General features: G+C 39.0%; 1 protein-coding gene and 1 pseudogene across 1 annotated transcript in view; both read left to right on the plus strand.

Moving 5' to 3' along the window:
* Positions 1-16,695, plus strand: part of LOC130850478 (C4b-binding protein alpha chain-like) — a 55,683-nt gene extending 38,988 nt beyond the window's left edge. The window contains 4 exon segments of the mRNA XM_057730069.1: positions 7,253-7,438; positions 14,416-14,589; positions 15,580-15,755; positions 16,303-16,695. Coding sequence (XP_057586052.1) covers positions 7,253-7,438; positions 14,416-14,589; positions 15,580-15,755; positions 16,303-16,464 — 698 coding nt within the window. The 3' untranslated portion in view covers positions 16,465-16,695.
* LOC130850479 (nicotinamide/nicotinic acid mononucleotide adenylyltransferase 1-like) lies at positions 8,554-9,355 on the plus strand (annotated as a pseudogene).
* Positions 16,696-17,225: the final 530 nt, after the last annotated feature.

A 17,225-nucleotide genomic window follows, 5' to 3' on the forward strand; every position in this document is an offset into this window, starting at 1 on the left:
TCCTGAGAGAAGGGCAGTCTCGTGTCTTTTCCACCATAGTAGAAGCAGAAGGCTTCCAGGCATATTCTTCTAAATGATAGGTTCAGGATTCTGTGCAAGAAAACTTTGTAGTCTGATTCCATTAAATGGAGAATAGTTTGGCATAGTGAAAAGGGCTGGGGATTTAAATTAGTCTTGGGTTCAGAATCTGACTTGGCCACTAATGAGAAAGGTTTTGGGAAGTCTACTGTCTTCCTGAATCGGTTTCCTCATTTTTAAAATGTAGCTATAACACCTATGTTATAGTATTGCTTTAAGAAATTTACTGCACTGATTTATGTAAAAGTTTGGAATATGATTAATAAGCAGAAGCTTTTTAAAAAAAACAGCAACCTTGTGTTTTTAAATTATTTCTTTTATCTGACATACTCAGATTTTATTTTAGTTCCTCTGTAAGATGACTTAATTGTGCTGTCATCAATATTTTAGAGGAGTTTACTCACTTATTTCTGGGGAATGTTCCTCTTTATTTTGAAAGCTAAGCAATTTGATTGTTATATGCCTCATTTGGCACTCATTACAGTTCAACTGGGTAGTTGACATTTGGACATTTTCCAGTGCTCACCATTTTTCGAGAATGAATATCTATGTATCTTCAAGCAACAAACATCCACAGATGGTCCAAGGGGGAAAACATGAAATCCAGGTTGGTAACTTCACCTATGTCCTTTGCAGATACTGAAAGAAATAATCTGAGTGAAAGACTCATTTTTTAATGGACCAATCTTAACCCAGATAGTTATTAATGGACTAAGTCCTGGGGTTAAGAAATGTGACTTTTACAACTTATCCTCTAGAGCTTGTGTCAGAGACATATGCTGGGCTGGAAGGTCCTGCACTCTGATCCAACACCATGCAGAAGTTCTTGAAGTTGTCATGGTCCATTTAGAATGCTTAATTCTCTATCATTTAATTTTCCTTGATCTGTACCGTAAGCATTACAGAGAAGTTTCCCTTTGCTTTCCAACTAGTGTAACCCGAAAGTTGATTAATTTGGTACCACAGATACTCAAAGAAACTTAAGTATTGAGGGACTAATTGTTGTTTGGATTGTATTTTAACAACTACAGACTTGCATACCTTCTCTGTTCCAATTAGTCTGTAAAGTATTGAGGAAGAAATTTCAACTACAAATCTTTTTGTAATCCTACCTTCCTGCTAGAAATTCACATTAGTGAATGAAGATATGACACCACTGATAGATGACATAGAACATACCTCAGCATCTCACCCTATTCCCTGAAGAAACTGCCACACAAGCTGTATCATTTTCCTAGTTTTTCTTGGTTACTCAAGGAGAAATGATGTTTATAGATAGGCAAGCCAACAAGTGCTCCCCACAACAGTGAGAAATTCACGGGGTTATGCTACACAGAACTGCAGAGAGCTGTCATGACAAACTTATATCATTCTCCCTAAGACTTGGCGCTTTATTGGATTGCCTCTCTTGGGTCCTGCCCAGTACCTGGTTTACTCAATACTGCTCTTCCCTTTAGTGACGCAGAGCTGTGGCCTTCCCCAGTCTGAGTTCCTTGGGTCAGGCGTCAATTTACTACTGACTTAGAGCTTTCACTTCAGCCTGATTCAGGGCATCTGAGAACACTGAGCTTCAGTGCTGTGTCTCTGAGATTCCTCACCATGTCCCCCGAGCTGCAGGGAATTTCCCCAGCACTGTGCCTTCTTGGGGTCCTGTCTCTACTGGGCTGCCCACCTGTGCTGTGTGGTGAGTACAGAGGTGATAGGGAAGAGGGGAGTTTAAACCCAGTTAAGAAGAAGAACCTCTGATTAAGAATTAGTTAAATATAACCAAACGTCAGTACAATGAAGTATTTTATTAAGAAATATATTGAAATAATTTTAGTTCTTCTGATACAGGCTATAATTACTTGAGAAGCAAAATATTACAAATCCTTGAGGAGCTGATCTAGCCACAAGAAAAACCTTTTAATTTTTATATTAAGGTACTATATTTAAGTGGCTACACCTAAATTCCTAAAGAATTAATTCTTCTATAGGGTTAACTCTTTTTCTATTGCATCAGTTGTTGAACAGAAAACTTTTGCCATCCAGAAGGTAAAATTTTATATCATTGCAAATAATGAGTGAATTTACTAGAGTAAAATTACAAAGCACTGTATAAACTAAAAACACTGTATAAATGAAAGGTCTTATGTTGCAAATTAGGGAATAATTGTCCCTAACCAATGAGCACTGAAAGGGTTTGAAAAGACCTGCAGGCCCCACTAGGGTAGTGCTGGTTATAGATGCAGATATGCCATTGTTTTAGTTTATAAATGGAAATATGCCAATAAATGTGATGTTTTTACTCATCTGCTATGTGATTTCTTCTTAAGAAAGAATTTCTAAGAATATTTTAAAAATATTTAGATACATTTCCCTTATATCATCTATCAAAGCACTTAATGCAGAGCATTTTGCACAGAATGGCAAAATCACTCAACTAAGAAGAGATTTCACCAGTAGCTCTGTCTGTTTCAATGGAAACTATTCATGTGATATGGGGTATTTTCCCAATTGTGATGATACAAGGATTACATGCCAAGCAGAGGGAAAGTGGAGTCCCCAAATGCCACCTTGTCATCCTTTGTCAGATTAATTTCTAGGGCTCCAGAATGATCTCATGCCGTTCAGGCTTTATGAACTTTCTTAATATCATAGAGTGACTTCAGAGTTGTTTCTAAGGGGGGGGGGGTTATAAAAGTATTTTATTTTGGGAGTTTTTTACATCATAACAATGGATACTTTAAGGGAAATTTTAAGGTGAGGTAAAAGAATTCATATTATTTTGGGTGATTCTCCTCTCTAGGAAATTGAAATGGCTAAATCTGTTACTCTTCCAAAGCTTTACCCCAACCCTGACATTCTCCTTGTCTTGCCTAAGCACCATTACCTCCACTTTCCAGACCTCCTCTTCTTTCATGAGGCAGTGAAGGTAGACTGCATCCAACAAGTCACAGAGACTCATCATGATTCCTTCATTTTCTTTGTATTTATTCTCTCCTTTTTCATTCCCTCAAAATCCCACCTTACCTCTGGTCCACGTTCAGTAGAAGATATGCCCAAATCTGTCTCACTCTTGTTTCTGAGCTTGCCTCCTTTTCATCCTTCAGTAGCAATTTTCTGCTGTCTTTAAGCCTTTACTCAAATCATCACTCCAAGATGAAACCCTTGCCCACATCTCATTCATCAAAGCAATTTTTTATCCAAACTTAAAATATACTTCCAGTTTCCTCTGGAAAACTTTATCTCATTCTTTTTCCTTTGTTTTTCTCTTTCCTTCTTTTTTCTATCCATCTTGTTGCCATTTATCATCTTTGGACTCATGATTATAAACTGACATATTATGGTTTTGCTATTCATGGGGTTGTGACTTCTTTTTCTTACAGTATTGCAGGAATGTGCCTTAATGTCTGCTGAACAGCATTACTGGGATCATTTTACATAAATATTTGTTGGATTAATTTATAAAAGGCATTTTCTAATGATGTGTTTGATTTTTAGTCTTAAAAATATCATTTGCAAACACTAGACTTGTACAGAGGGAACATTATTTTGGATCTACAATGTCAAGAGCAAAGACACAAAGATATTTGATACATGTTCCCTGCCTCCAAAAGGGAAAAATTGTAATATGGATAGTGTAAATTGCCTGTTAAATAATTGCTAGAGAGTGTAGACAGAAGCCATAAAAAATACAGACTTTTGAGCAGGACACATCTCAGTTCTTTCTCTGACACTCAGTAACTGCCTCACTTGGAACAAGATACTTAACCTCTCCCAGCTCTGTTTTCTGCTATGAAAAGTGAGGAAGATGATAATGTGATTCTCTTAGGTGTGTCTTTGATGATTGGATGAGAAAATATATACATACTATACATATACTATTTATGGTACACATAGTGTCATAGAAGACATAAATAATGTATGCATAGTGTCTAGATTATAGTAAGATCTCAATAAATAGTTGGATAAGATATATACTGTCTTCTTAATAACTACTGTCGGTACTCAGAGAAATAAATAATGACTAGATGTTGGGGCAGTAAGAGAAAGAAGCTTTCACAGAACAAACTTGCATAACAGAGAAGAAGAGTGACATTCTAGGTAGAAGAGAGAGGACATAAACACAGGTAGAGATGTGGAAATATGAGTAGCATATTTGGCTAGATGGATTAATTAGCCTCCATATAGAATGCAGTGATAATCAGGGTTAAACTATCCATGAGAAAGACCAGGAGAAGGTCTTCCAAATATCTGTGGGTTTGTAAATATTTTAAACTTTTACTTTAAGAAAGTATGCAATTCTTAAACTACTGTTATTTGGTTTCAGCCATAATGAAACTATAAGGGGATGGATGTTGTCATTGCTCTTGCTAATTTCAAAATATTTTCATACAAATTACATTCAACTTGTCATTTTGGAGGCTCCAAATGAAATTAATTAGTTGGAAGGAAATGGCTGGGTTGGAGTATGTTAGCAAATTAGGAACTGAGAAAGCAGACTCAGTGTCTCTGTCTTCCTGATCTCTCTTCAGTGATGAGATCTTCTAAATGTGGGAATTAGATTGTTAGCCATAGGAGCCTCCTCATGGTGATTTTACTAACAAGTAGCCTCACTTGTTAGCTTTTAGATGAATGTTGCCCAATACCAGAGCTGAAGAATGGAAGAAACACCACAGAAAAAAAATGTTTTGCCACTAGCTGTGTCCATTTCTATAGAGATGTGGTTTCATATACATGGTATGAGAAATAATTTTGAAGCTAAATGCCAAGCAGATGGTGTGTGTCATCCTGAAATACCAATATGTGATCTGAGTAAGAGCTGTGGAATTATGTTATTTTAGAAATTTCTCCACATCAAAGTGATGGAGATTATTAAGGGAAGGTTTTATATTAGGTAAAAGAAACTGTATACCCTGCATGACTCTTGGAATGGATACATTTGTTAAAAAGCACTGCCCCATTTACAACTTTTTCCCCTCTATTGTTTATTCCAATTCTCTTGACCTTCCTGTTTTTTGTTTGTTTGTTTGTTTGTTTTCTTTTCTGAATCAATGAAAATAGGCTACATCTAATGCAGAAGCTAGACTTTGGTTTCCTGGTATGTGTTCTCTTTTCTTCCCTTCCTTCTGGTCCATATGCCTTCACCTACAGTATAAGCATTGCTCAAATCTATTTGAACCTGCTTTTCTAAACTTACTTCCTTTCTTCCATCTCTACCTTCCATACTCTGGAACATCATCATGCCATCTACTTCTTGCTTATTCAGTAGAATTAATGTCATGCCATTGATGTTCTGTATCAATGTGATATATTCTGTGGTGTCCACGTGGTCGTGATAACTTCAGACTCGATTATGACACATACAGGTGAGTTATCATAGCCAAGGATTTAAAGTGCAGATATATGATCTTGACCCTTCCATGTGTATGTAACTGTTTGTGACCCTCTTTTCTGATGGGGATGGAAAAGAGGCCTCTTCTAAATCAGTGGCCTCATTTGTCCAAAGACACAAATCTGCTCTAGCAAAGATACCACATCTGGTATAGTGGATGCAAGAAATGGAAGCTGTGCCTAACATTGAGAGGTCAGGGTCACAGCTGTAGGTAACAGAAGAGCCATACATGTAGAGGTCTTCATCTCTACCGCTGTGCTTCCCATTGCTGATGGTTGGAGGAGTCTCATACTTGGTAACTGAGATGAGTGAATGAAGAGGAAGAAATAATTAGGGAAAGCATCCTTACAAATCTAACATTCATGATACAAATTCTAATGGAGGGTACAATAAGCAACAAAGAGGCACAAAATTTTATCACCTAACATGGTTTAGGTTTATAGTCAAGTCAAAAAAAGTCTTTACTTACTTTCGCAAGTAGGGAGAGGATCACTCTAGCCAACTGCTTTATCTTGGATCTCACAAAAAGGATTCCATTAAAATCTTTGATCCTATCTCACTCAGGTATATCTTAATTGGCTCAACCACTAGTTTTTGTGGTGGTTCCTCAAAAAATTATAAATAGAACTACCGTAAGATCCAGGAATTCTGTTCCTTACTATTTATCTGAAGAAAACAAAAACACTAATTTGAAAAGATATATGAGACCCCAATGTTCACTGAAGCATTATTTACAATAGCCAAGATATGGAAGCAACCAAAGTGTCCATCAATAGATGGATGGATGAAGAAGACATGGCACTTCTATTATATTCATTGAACACAATAGTGAACTATTATTGCCAGAAGGGACCATAAAGCTTTTGGAGTTTGAGGAGCTGAGAAATTATAATCTTCTCCTGGTTCAGAATCAAATGAGACACAAACACAGAAGTCAAACATTATGCAGTTTAAGAATAAGCTTCATTACTGGTAAAGGTAGAATGGAGAATACAGCTCAGCCATTGCCCAAGTCTGACCTTCATCACAGTCCTTTCCTCCCCAATGTAGGCTTTGGGGTGCTTGGCGGAAGGAAAGTCTGTGAAACTGTCATGGACTCAACCAGCTGCAAGGTGACTTGTGTCTCATGTCTCTTGAGCCATGAAACTGTGGGCTGAAAGACCTGCCTCTAGAAGACATATTCTGACCCAGTGTTTTTACCTCAATAGGATAGAAAGGAGACTTTCTCTAGTCTCACTTGGGAGTAAGTGAGGGGCTGAGAGATATATGGACGCAATTTTGGGGGCCTCAGTGGAATTGACCACATGCATTTTTCTACACATCTATCAGAATCTTGCCATTTTAGAGATGAAGACACTGAGGCCCAGAATATAGGGAAGTTTATTCTGTAGATTGGAATTTGAAAAATATGTGAAATGCACAAATAATGAAAAATGGTAATCCACTTACTGAAAGATTATTCATTTCACATTAGAACTTAAAGTTTAACTGCAGTCATTCAGACTCATTTTGGGGAAATAGAATGAAAGACTTTAACAATATCACCAAATTAAAATATATTTAGTAAAAATTATTGCCATCACTTAATAACAAAGTATTGGAAACAACTGAATTGGAAAACAAATGAGTTGGCATACTTTAGCAAATCAGGGCCAGGGAGAGCAGACTCAAAGTGCATCTGCTTTCTCAATCTCCCTTCAGTGGTGAGATCTTCTGAGGGTAGAAATCATACTTTTAGCCATAGGAGCTTCCTCGTGGTGATTTTACTAGCCATTAGCCTTCTTTAATGTTTTTTAGAGGTTTGTTGTCCAATACCAGAGCTGAAACATGGCAGAATCACTCAACACAGAAGAAGCATGAGCAGTAACTTTACTTATTTCATTGGAGATGTGGTTTCATATATATGTTGTGAGAAACATACATCTCAGGCTACATGCATGGCAGATGGCAGGTGGAGTACCCAATCACCAGAATGTAGCCCAGGTAAGACCCTATGGAAACACATTATTTTAGAAGATTTTTCATATCAAAATGATGGAGATTATTATTTTTATTTAAATTATTTTTTAATTAAATTATGAGTTGATGTACAGTCTAAGTTTCAGGCTTACAACATAGTGATTTGCAATGTTTAAAGGTTACATTTCACTTCTAAAAATTGGCTATGTTCCCTGTGTTGTACTATATATCCTTGTAGCTTATTTATTTTATACCTAGTATTTGTACTTCTTAATCCCCTACCCCTATCTTGCCTCTTCCTGCTTCCTTCTCCTCACTGGTAACCACTAGTTTGTTCTCTATATCTGTGAATCTGTTTCTGTTTTGTTATATTCGTTTTATTTTTTAGATTTCACATATAAATGAAAAGATAGAGTATTTGTTTTTCTCTGTTTGACTTATTTCAGTAAGCATACTACTCTCCAGGTCCATCCAGGCTGCTGCAAATGGCAAAACTTCATTCTTTTTTAAGCCTGAGTAATATATATATATATAGATAGATGGATAGATAGATAGATATAGATATCTATCTTCTTTTTTCCATTCCTCTGTTGATTGACACTTAGGTTGCTTCCATCTGTTGGCCATTGTAAATAATGCTGCTATGAACATTCAAAATGATGAAGATTATTAAGGGAAGATTTCAGATTAGATAAAAGAGACTTGGGCTGGTTGGCAGTGAGGACATGGTAAGCCCTCACCTGGAGCCCCTGAGAAACTGGTCTCTAGGGGAATCATCCCAGAACCCTTTTTTTGTGTCAAGCATAAGGCATTCCAAGATGGTAGAGTCTGTGAGGGTCAAATACAGCAGTCCCTGAGGCTAGGTCATATTCAAGTGTGGAGCAAGGAGTTTTCATTCTTTCAATCTCTCTGTGGAATGAAAAAACCTCAGTAAGTTTCCCTCTAGCCTTGGGAACAGAGTTACAATTTGGATGTGAAACCACTGTTCTAGCCCAACTTAGAGAAAACTGTTGACACACAAGTTGGAATGGTTCCAATAGCCTACCTTACAAAACATTTCAGGTTTATAGAACTTCCTTTGTAAAAACAAGGGAGGTGTCCGAGTTTTCCTTTTAGATTAACATCTTCAAATTCTTAGCATGGAAAATTCAGAGAAGACAGAAGTGGTTCTCCTTGCTTGTGGTTTTTTAATCCTGTCATCAACATGTACCTCGAGTTGTTTGAGCTGGCCAAGGACTGCGTGAATGGAACAGGAAAATTAGAATTACCAAAGGCATAATTTCTCCTATTGGTGATACATATAAGAAGAAAAGACTCATCTTTGCCCATCACTGAGTTATGGCAGAACTTGCCACTAAGAATTCAAAATGGGTGGAAGTTGATACACGGAATAGTCTTCCGAAGGATTGCATAGACTGCTAAGGTGCCAAGACACTATCAAGAGACCCTGGAGGCTAGTAGCTGTGATCAATGATAGGACTTACCTGTGCTGGAAAGGCCTGGATGGAAGAGGAAGTGGACTAAACAAAGACAAGAGTTTAGTAAATTAAAAGAAAAAAATCTTTAGAACCAAAGCCAAACACTTTGCCAAAGGTAAAGTTGCTATGTGGGGCAGATTTGTTGGAGTCCTTTGGTGTTCCCAATCTATGGAAGAGTGAGGATATCCCTCAAACTGTGGGAGACTCCAGGCTGATATATATTACTTGGGCTGGAGAAGATGCTCAGGAATTCACCTATGAAACCCACGTGCTGTGGAAGCATGAGAACAGCAAGATCCGGCCAGCCCTTCACTACTTGGTACTAGAGCATTTGCTATTTGGTGCCAGATCTTGTCCAAGAACATACTGAAAAGCATAATTATGTAGCTCTGGGAGTGAAGGGAGGAATGTTGGGGTTATCCTGGTTCATTTGCATAAAAACACTGAAGAAGGTAACTCATAAGAAATTCTACAGTGTGATATCTTGGACCTCCCTTTTAGGAATTTGAAACAATCACATTAGTAACTAGGGAAAGGAATTGTGATCCTTCTTTCATAAACAAAAGCTTAAAAGGTTGGTAAGAAACAGTGGTAAATTAAAATCAATCAAACAAGCTACAAAAGTAAGACAAAAAGGACATCTTAGCTTTACTACATAAAAGAAGCAAAGTGTGAAAAGCAAGAGTTCATTTGAAATCCTATCTATAGTCATGAAGGGAACTAACTTTTTATGCATGCCTATTTCTGGGCAGTCTTCATCCAGGGTGGCTAAAGAAGTAATTCTTAAAGTAGTGATCTGGTAAAATGCACCACTGATTAGTCACCTCTTCTCCAGCTATGCAAAATACAGGATGTGAATGTGCCTGGCAGAAACTTTATGCCAATAATTTGTTCTCTCCAGCATATACCTCAGGACCAATTAAGCTCTGCCAAGACATGCTGGAGACACACTGGAGCATCACCTTTGGATGCAGAGAGAGGGTTCCAAGCCCCCGAAGGCTTAGAAAGGTGCACAGGTGTTTCTAATGCCCTCCAGAGGGAGAGAGCCTCTGCCTTAGTCTGTATAACAATATACATTCTCTTAGCATCCCCTTGTGGGTCATGTTCTATCCCTGGCCATCTGTCATCTTTTTATCTTCAGGAATAACTTCAGAGATGACATGATGCTACCTGGAGTAGAGAGAACCACTGAGAATGAGAGATCTCATACAAGAATTTTGTGAAGTATGAGTGTTCTTAGCCTTTACTGATAGCTTAATAATCATTAAAAATGCCACACTGGGTCAGTCCAGCAGTTCCTTCAGCTCAGATTTTTAGGCACTGATGAATGGATTGTGGAAGAACTTGGTGATCTCAATCTAAAACTCTTGAGTTTCTGTAAAGCCCTGCTGTTTCTATTTCAGCAAACTGAATCTGCCATTTGTGAATTTAAGCAGAAAAAGGGTCTGTTTTCTCATACTTTTTCTCTTCTTGTTCTTTTGTATGGACTTTCACAAAGTAGAGTTCTCAAATAATAATTAAAGTCTCAGTTTCATGTTAAAAAACTTTTTATATGGTTTGCTACTGATTAAAATTTTGTGGAAATTTTATCAATTGGTAAAGTAAAAAGACCAGAAATGCCTCTTATAGACAGTTTTATGGTTGATGAAAATCATTCTGTGATAGAAATAGGACTATGGTTAAATTTCTAATGAGAATGGAATAATTTCCCTTTTTGGAATTTGTATTTCATATCTACACCACTCTAGATGAAGGATTTATAATTCTGCATGATGCCGAAAGCTCAGCCTGTGTGTACTGGTGCCAAATCAAATCTTGGAGATAGAGTTTTGGGTGAAGTAGAAAAGAACAGCTTTATTGCTTCCCTCCCCTCCCCTTCCCTTCCCTTCTGTTCCTTTCCCTTCCTGGATTAGCGCCTGTTAGAATCTGCCCTTTGGAACTCAGGGAAGCTCATGGAGGTTGGAGGTCTGTTCCCTACAAGAAACGGGGGGACAGAAAGATTTTGTGCCCAGGAGCCCCACAGGGTCCTGCTCACTTTCATTCAGAAGAAAATAATACTTATAACTGTGCAATCGTATCATCAGATCTGAATCCACAGTTTAAAAAAGGAAAATGTTACATAAAGCTGGTGCAAATTTTATGCTCCTGACATTCTCGTTAAAGCCAAGGCCTAAGTTCTTAGAGACAGGGAGGGGTGCAAAGCCCAGCACCCAGTAGGTTGCAGTCTCTATCTGCTAAATGAATGAAAGGGTAGAAAATCAGATCTTAGAGATGGGTGTCATTCTCCCCCTTCTTAGCTTTTTGGAGTTTAAGAGTTGAAGCAGTACTAAAGAAGAAAAATCTAGAAGCAGACAAAATTATCAAATTTAAGTTTGATTTCTTCTCTTGGGAATCTACGCAGTTCATCTGAAATGTGTGTGAACTGCAGAAAGGCTCCAATGCTGGAAATTTCTCTTATCCCTCCTTTTTACCTAGAAGTGCCCATACCCTGCTCAGCTGTGAGTATATTGATCTCAGAACCCACTGGTTGAAGCATGCAGGCACCCTCCCAGGAAACCTGGTAATAGTGAAATGACCCTCTTATTGTGCTGTTTATTGATTAACAGCTTGAACATAGAACAAACTGGTTGGCTTTTGTCCAGGTGTCAAGGATGCTGCTAATACCACAGCATAATAGGGTTTTGGGTATCCTCAAGGACAGACTTCCTCCTTGGATAATGGAAATTAGAACAATGAACTTCATAGCGCAATAAATTTTAGTAACTGCTGTGACTTCCATTGAGAAAAAGGAAATATGCCATTGTTTACTCCCTACATGCCTTTTTCATAATTTGCTTTTATAATGTATATTTAGAATTTAGGAAATGTGTAAAGCTGGTGTTTTGTTTGATGCTGACGTTTTTTATGTTGTACTTTTTTACCCCTAACATTGTTTGTCTAATGTGAATGCAGTAAATGACCTTGCAGTGAAAGTCCTTTACTGCAGCATCATTCAGTTGGAAAAATGAAACAAAACAAACAAACAAAAAAACCACATGAGATGAAAAAGTTTGTGTACCCTGAATGATTTTTAGAGTGGATACGTTTGTTAAAAACTACTGCCCCTCAGTCCAACTTTCTCTCTTTCCCCCATTGTTTGTTCCCATTCTTTAGACCTTCCTGGCTTCCTTCTCTTTTCTGAATCAATGAAGATAGGCCACATCTAATAGCTAAGCTAGGCTACAATTACTACCTTTAGTTTCTTGGTATGTATTCTTTATTCTTCCCTTCCTTCTGGTCCATGTGCCTTCACCTGCAGTATAAACCATGCCCAAATCTAGTGAACCTACCTTTCTGAGCTTACTTCTTTTCTTCCTTCTCTACTTTCCATACTCTGGAACATCATCATGCCATCTATTTCTTGCTTATTCAGTAGAATTAACGTGATGCCATCAATGTTCTGTATCAATGTGATACATTCTGTGGTTGTCCACACAGTCATGATATTTTCAGACTCTATTGTGACAGGTACAGGGGAGTTAACATTGCCAAGGACTGAAAATGCAGATATTTGATCTTGACTCTCCCACGTGTGTGCAAACTATTTGTGACCCTCTCTTCTGATAAGGGTGGAAAAGAAAGCCTCTGTTGAATCAGTGGCCTTACTTACTGGAAGACATGAAGACGTATTAATCTGCTGTTGCAAAGATACCGCATCTGGTAGAGTAGATGCAATAGGGGTTAAAATGTTATTGGGTTTTCAGTAGTTAACTGTAATTCTCCAGAATCCTAAATTCTTGTAGTAGACACACTGGTGAAGTACATGGGGATATGATGACAACTCCTGCATCTTTAGTTCTTTAAGAGTGGCATAAATTTCTCCATTTCCCTCAGTACATGATATTTAAAAAAATCTTACCTTCTTTGGCTCCAAGGGGGAGATTGTAGGTAGTATCAATGGCTTCTACTTGGCCTTCTTGGATAAGACAGCTCTTACTTCATAGGCCAAGGACCAAAATGGGGTTTGTGCCAATGACCAATTTGGCCTATCCTCTTTATACTTTAAAAGGAAATGGAAATGGCCACCAAGTGGCTTAATAAGGGGGCCATGATGGTGTCAGGTATCCATGTCAACTCAAGCTCTGTGTCCAATAATCCTTGGATTATTGTGCACCTCTCACCTGTGCACAGTTACCTATGTAAATACACATAGGTCCTCTTGGGAGACTGGGGCACTCTTCACTGTGCATATTTCCCAAGGGGCTGTAGTATCTTCACCCCTGGAAACTGTCTTTTTCTTCAGTCAGTGATCTCCAGACCAGACAAATGGCACAAGTCCAGAAGCTGAGCAAGGGACTGTAACTTTTCATTGGACCAAATGCCATCAGCCTCCTGATCATCCATCCTTAATTTCTTTAGATGGTACAAAGTGAGCAGTATCTGGTTGGCTGCTCATCTATCTTTACCCTTATGAATGCCATGGTCTATTAAGCGTCTTCCTAGCTCTCAGGCACCTCTGGTTGTCTCTCTAACCTGCTACTCATGATGATAACATTTACTTAACTTCTAAAGCATATGAGCACCTCTCAGAATGTGATTGCTAAAGTGAAGCTTGTTCTTTAATGGTCTTCCCATCATCAGCTCTGGCCTTTGATATGGTGCTTTTCTAGTTAGGATATTCCTTCTGACCTTGGTAAACGTATCCTCCAGGCTTTCCCAGGAAACATAATCATTTGGTGTGGTCTCCAGCATGTGTTTGTACATCCACTCCAGCATGCTCACTTTTCTGAGTCACTTAATCTCTCCTTCTACCATGTGCCATGGCAACTCCAGCACTTGGATCTCATTGTTTTCTATGCCTCAAGGAGGCATCTTAGGATAGTACTTGTAGATGCTATAGTGCATCAGTTTAATATTTTACCTGACATTCCTTAGCTCCTGTTTTATTTAAATTTCTCATGCACTGTTTGTGGGTCCTGGCAGTGTTCACTCTCAGAGAGGTACTCAGCACCGTATCATGTCTATTATTCCAACATGCAAGCCATCATTTTTATTCTTTCTATGAGCTCTTTCCGAAACTGTTTTAGAAGACGGTAAGTGTATTGTTGGGGGGATGGATGGACAGGTTTGATTAGGAGCAATGAGTCAGAGATTGTGGATTTGTTTTCCATCTCTACAGTTTCTCCCAGGTGCACATCTCTGCATTTAGCCTCAAATCAGTGGAGTGCACCACTAGTACAATGCGACTTTGGGCCTAATCCAGCCTTCATGCCAAAATGGCTCCTAAATAGTGTCAAGTTTAGTGAACTGTCAATAAAGTGAAGCAAATTTTAGGTGCTTGTCGTTCTGTTGGAGCCTTTCTATGGTTCCCCAGCCTCAAGGCTGCAGAAGGACAGCACAGGTCCGGATTTGGCTAAGTGAGCAGATGGGGAGAGAAGATAGAAGGACAGAAGGAGGCCTCCTATGAACGACACAGATTCTGGGAAGTGTTATTATATGCATTTGACACGCTGACCCTCTTTCACTTTTATGTCTCACCTCAAGATTGCGATTCTCCTCCTGCTGTTGCCCATGGACATCATACACTAGATTCTTCAATCTTTGCACTTAAACCTAGTAGTGCTACATATGGATGTGATGAAGGGTACACCCTGGTTGGAAAGAACAAACTCTCCTGCACTTCTGCAGGCTGGTCACCTGCAGCCCCTCAATGTAAAGGTAACTCCAGCTCCCTCTTCATCTTCGGGGTGGGGAACTGTTATGAAATGCTTGAGAGTACAGTTTCTTCCCTGCCAGAGACAGCAAAAATACATTTGATTCGAAATAATTTTTTTAAATAATTACTATATTCTTACAGTACCCAAAGCCAAAAGTACAGAGGGCACAACTGCAACATTAATCTCCCCTACCTCTTTCTCCCAGGGGCAAAATTCAGCCTGTGAGGCAGTCCCTATTCTTAGTTCCTTGTGTATTTCCAGAAATAGTCTACAGGAGGTACATTTTATCTGACCATAGTTGTGGCCCATAGCGAAATTTTCATAGAAAGTTGGTCTAGCATGAATGTAGACTCCCATGGGATAATTCCAAGCATTGTGATGAAATCACAGGTACTTCCATCAGAGCCAGTGCAGGGTACCACCAGCTCAGGATGTAGGCATGTTGTGGGGGATTCCTAGTTTCCCAGCTGTTGTGGGGACAAGAGGGGTCAAGATCGGGTTTGATTGTTACATGCACACAGGTTTAATGTCACTTTGTCATCAACAACTGCAGGGATTCTTTGCCACCATTGTCTCCATTGCACACAGGAGGATAATAGGCAAGAGGGAAAATTTTGTATCTGGTGTCTGGGGATCAAGATACGAGAGATATTGATTTGATAGCTGGGAATTTGGGGTCACATGCTCCTTTTATATTCTGTCATGCTATTTAAAATTATGTCCTTGTGCGAGTTACTTAACCTTTCTGTATCTCACTTTCTCTTAGATGAAATAGTGAGACTTAAATTAAGATAATCACATGAAGTCCTAGCCCAAAGTCTAATATGTAGCCAAAGCTCAATACGTATGTTAATGAATATTATTTATATTCTCCAGATGAAAGACAAGGTAAAACAATTAGAAGCACTTAAATATAGTTCATTCTTAGTACTGTAGTCTCATATCTTTTTCTTAGATCTACAGATTGCTTAAAATTATGTTCCCACTGCAGCTTTGTGTCTGAAACCAGACATAGAACATGGAAGATTATCTGTGGATAAGGATAGATATGTTGAACTTGAAAAGGTCACCGTCCAGTGTGACTCTGGCTATGGTTTGGTTGGTTCCCAAAGTGTCACTTGCTCAGAGGACAGAACCTGGTACCCGGAGGTGCCCAAGTGTGAGTGGGTAAGTGGCAGAATTCAAGGAAGTTTCCAATCTATCAAACACTAAAAAGGGTGTCTCCGCCAAAGCACTGTCCTGCCAGTAAAGGTGACATCTGACTTTTCAAGATTCATTCACTCAAAAGAACTCTCATTTTTACCTTGAAGCCCTCTGATCAGGCAGGAGTGGCAAGTTTTCCTGCTCTCACTTGAGAACAGGGAAAACTGAGCCCCTTTGGAGTGGAGGGTCTCATAGACCTGGGAGTACCGACTCCTAAGTTTACTTTTCTAGGGGATATGATATACTGTTGTCCCATTTCTGGGTAGTCAACAGAAATAGTCTCTGTTCCCACAGAGACTTTCTGGGAGGCTGTCTCAGAGCAGAGTTATATTCCTCTAAGGAGGATGATGGTGGGACCCAAGGTGTTTTCTAGTTGTCCTACTCATCTACCAGTCCTGGGTAGGTCTTGTCCTGAATCTGTAGTCCTGCCTTTGTCAGCATGAACTATGTCCCCTAACAACCGGGAGGGAAGCCTTTCAAGCACACTACTCACCCCGTATTTCCCCTTTAGGTGTATCCTGAAGGCTGTGAGCAAGTGGTCAAAGGCAAGAAACTCATGCAGTGTCTCTCAAGCCCAGAGGAGGTGAAATTGGTCCTGGAGGTGTACAAACTGTACCTGGAGATTCAACAACTGGAGCTTCAGATAGATAAGGCAAAGAGTGCCACTAAGTAGTTTCCCACAAGAGGGAGGAAATTGTGCCTTGCTTCCTTTAATCCAATATGGATCACCTCAGTTAATCACCTTTACCATCTCATTTACACCATCATTTTGGTGATAATTATCTAGAAAGATTAATTTGTTCATTTTTAGTGCTTGGAGAGTGTAGAATTATTAATCATTTTCTGACTCATATTTCTGCTTTTCTGGACACAGAGTACACATTTTATCAATTAAAAAATTTACATATGCAACAATGTTTGTCTTTGTGGTCATTAGGACTGTGAGAAATGAGGTCTATGAACCAACCCATACATAAAGATGACACATTTATGTTATTGTAGAGACCTGGGACACATGGACTTGGGTTCACACCATTACCTTTCCCTGGATTGCCTTTACTCTACAATTCCACATGTACAAGTCACTCAGGTGCTCGGTATTTAGATTAACCATCAACACACCCCCAAAGCTTTGTCCTTTGTCCCCCATTTGAATCAGTCGTGCCCTTTTCTAAGCTACTATGCCCGCCTCTACCTCCCTAACGCTCCCCTTTGGCTTTTGCCTTGCAAGAAGGAAATTCATGTCTTTATCTGGTTTCCTTATTCCATCCTCTGGAACAAACTCTGAAAGCCTGATGAGTGGAAGCCCACCAGGCAGCACCTTTGTGCTCCCACATCCTCAATCTGATTGGTCCCATTTTCCTTATTGGAAAAGCAAATTGGTTCAAGCAACTATCTTCCACATGAGGAGAAACCCCATATCAATTACATTTA

Source organism: Hippopotamus amphibius, chromosome 3 (assembly GCF_030028045.1).
Source record: "Hippopotamus amphibius kiboko isolate mHipAmp2 chromosome 3, mHipAmp2.hap2, whole genome shotgun sequence".
In the NCBI taxonomy this organism is placed as follows: domain Eukaryota; kingdom Metazoa; phylum Chordata; class Mammalia; order Artiodactyla; family Hippopotamidae; genus Hippopotamus; species Hippopotamus amphibius.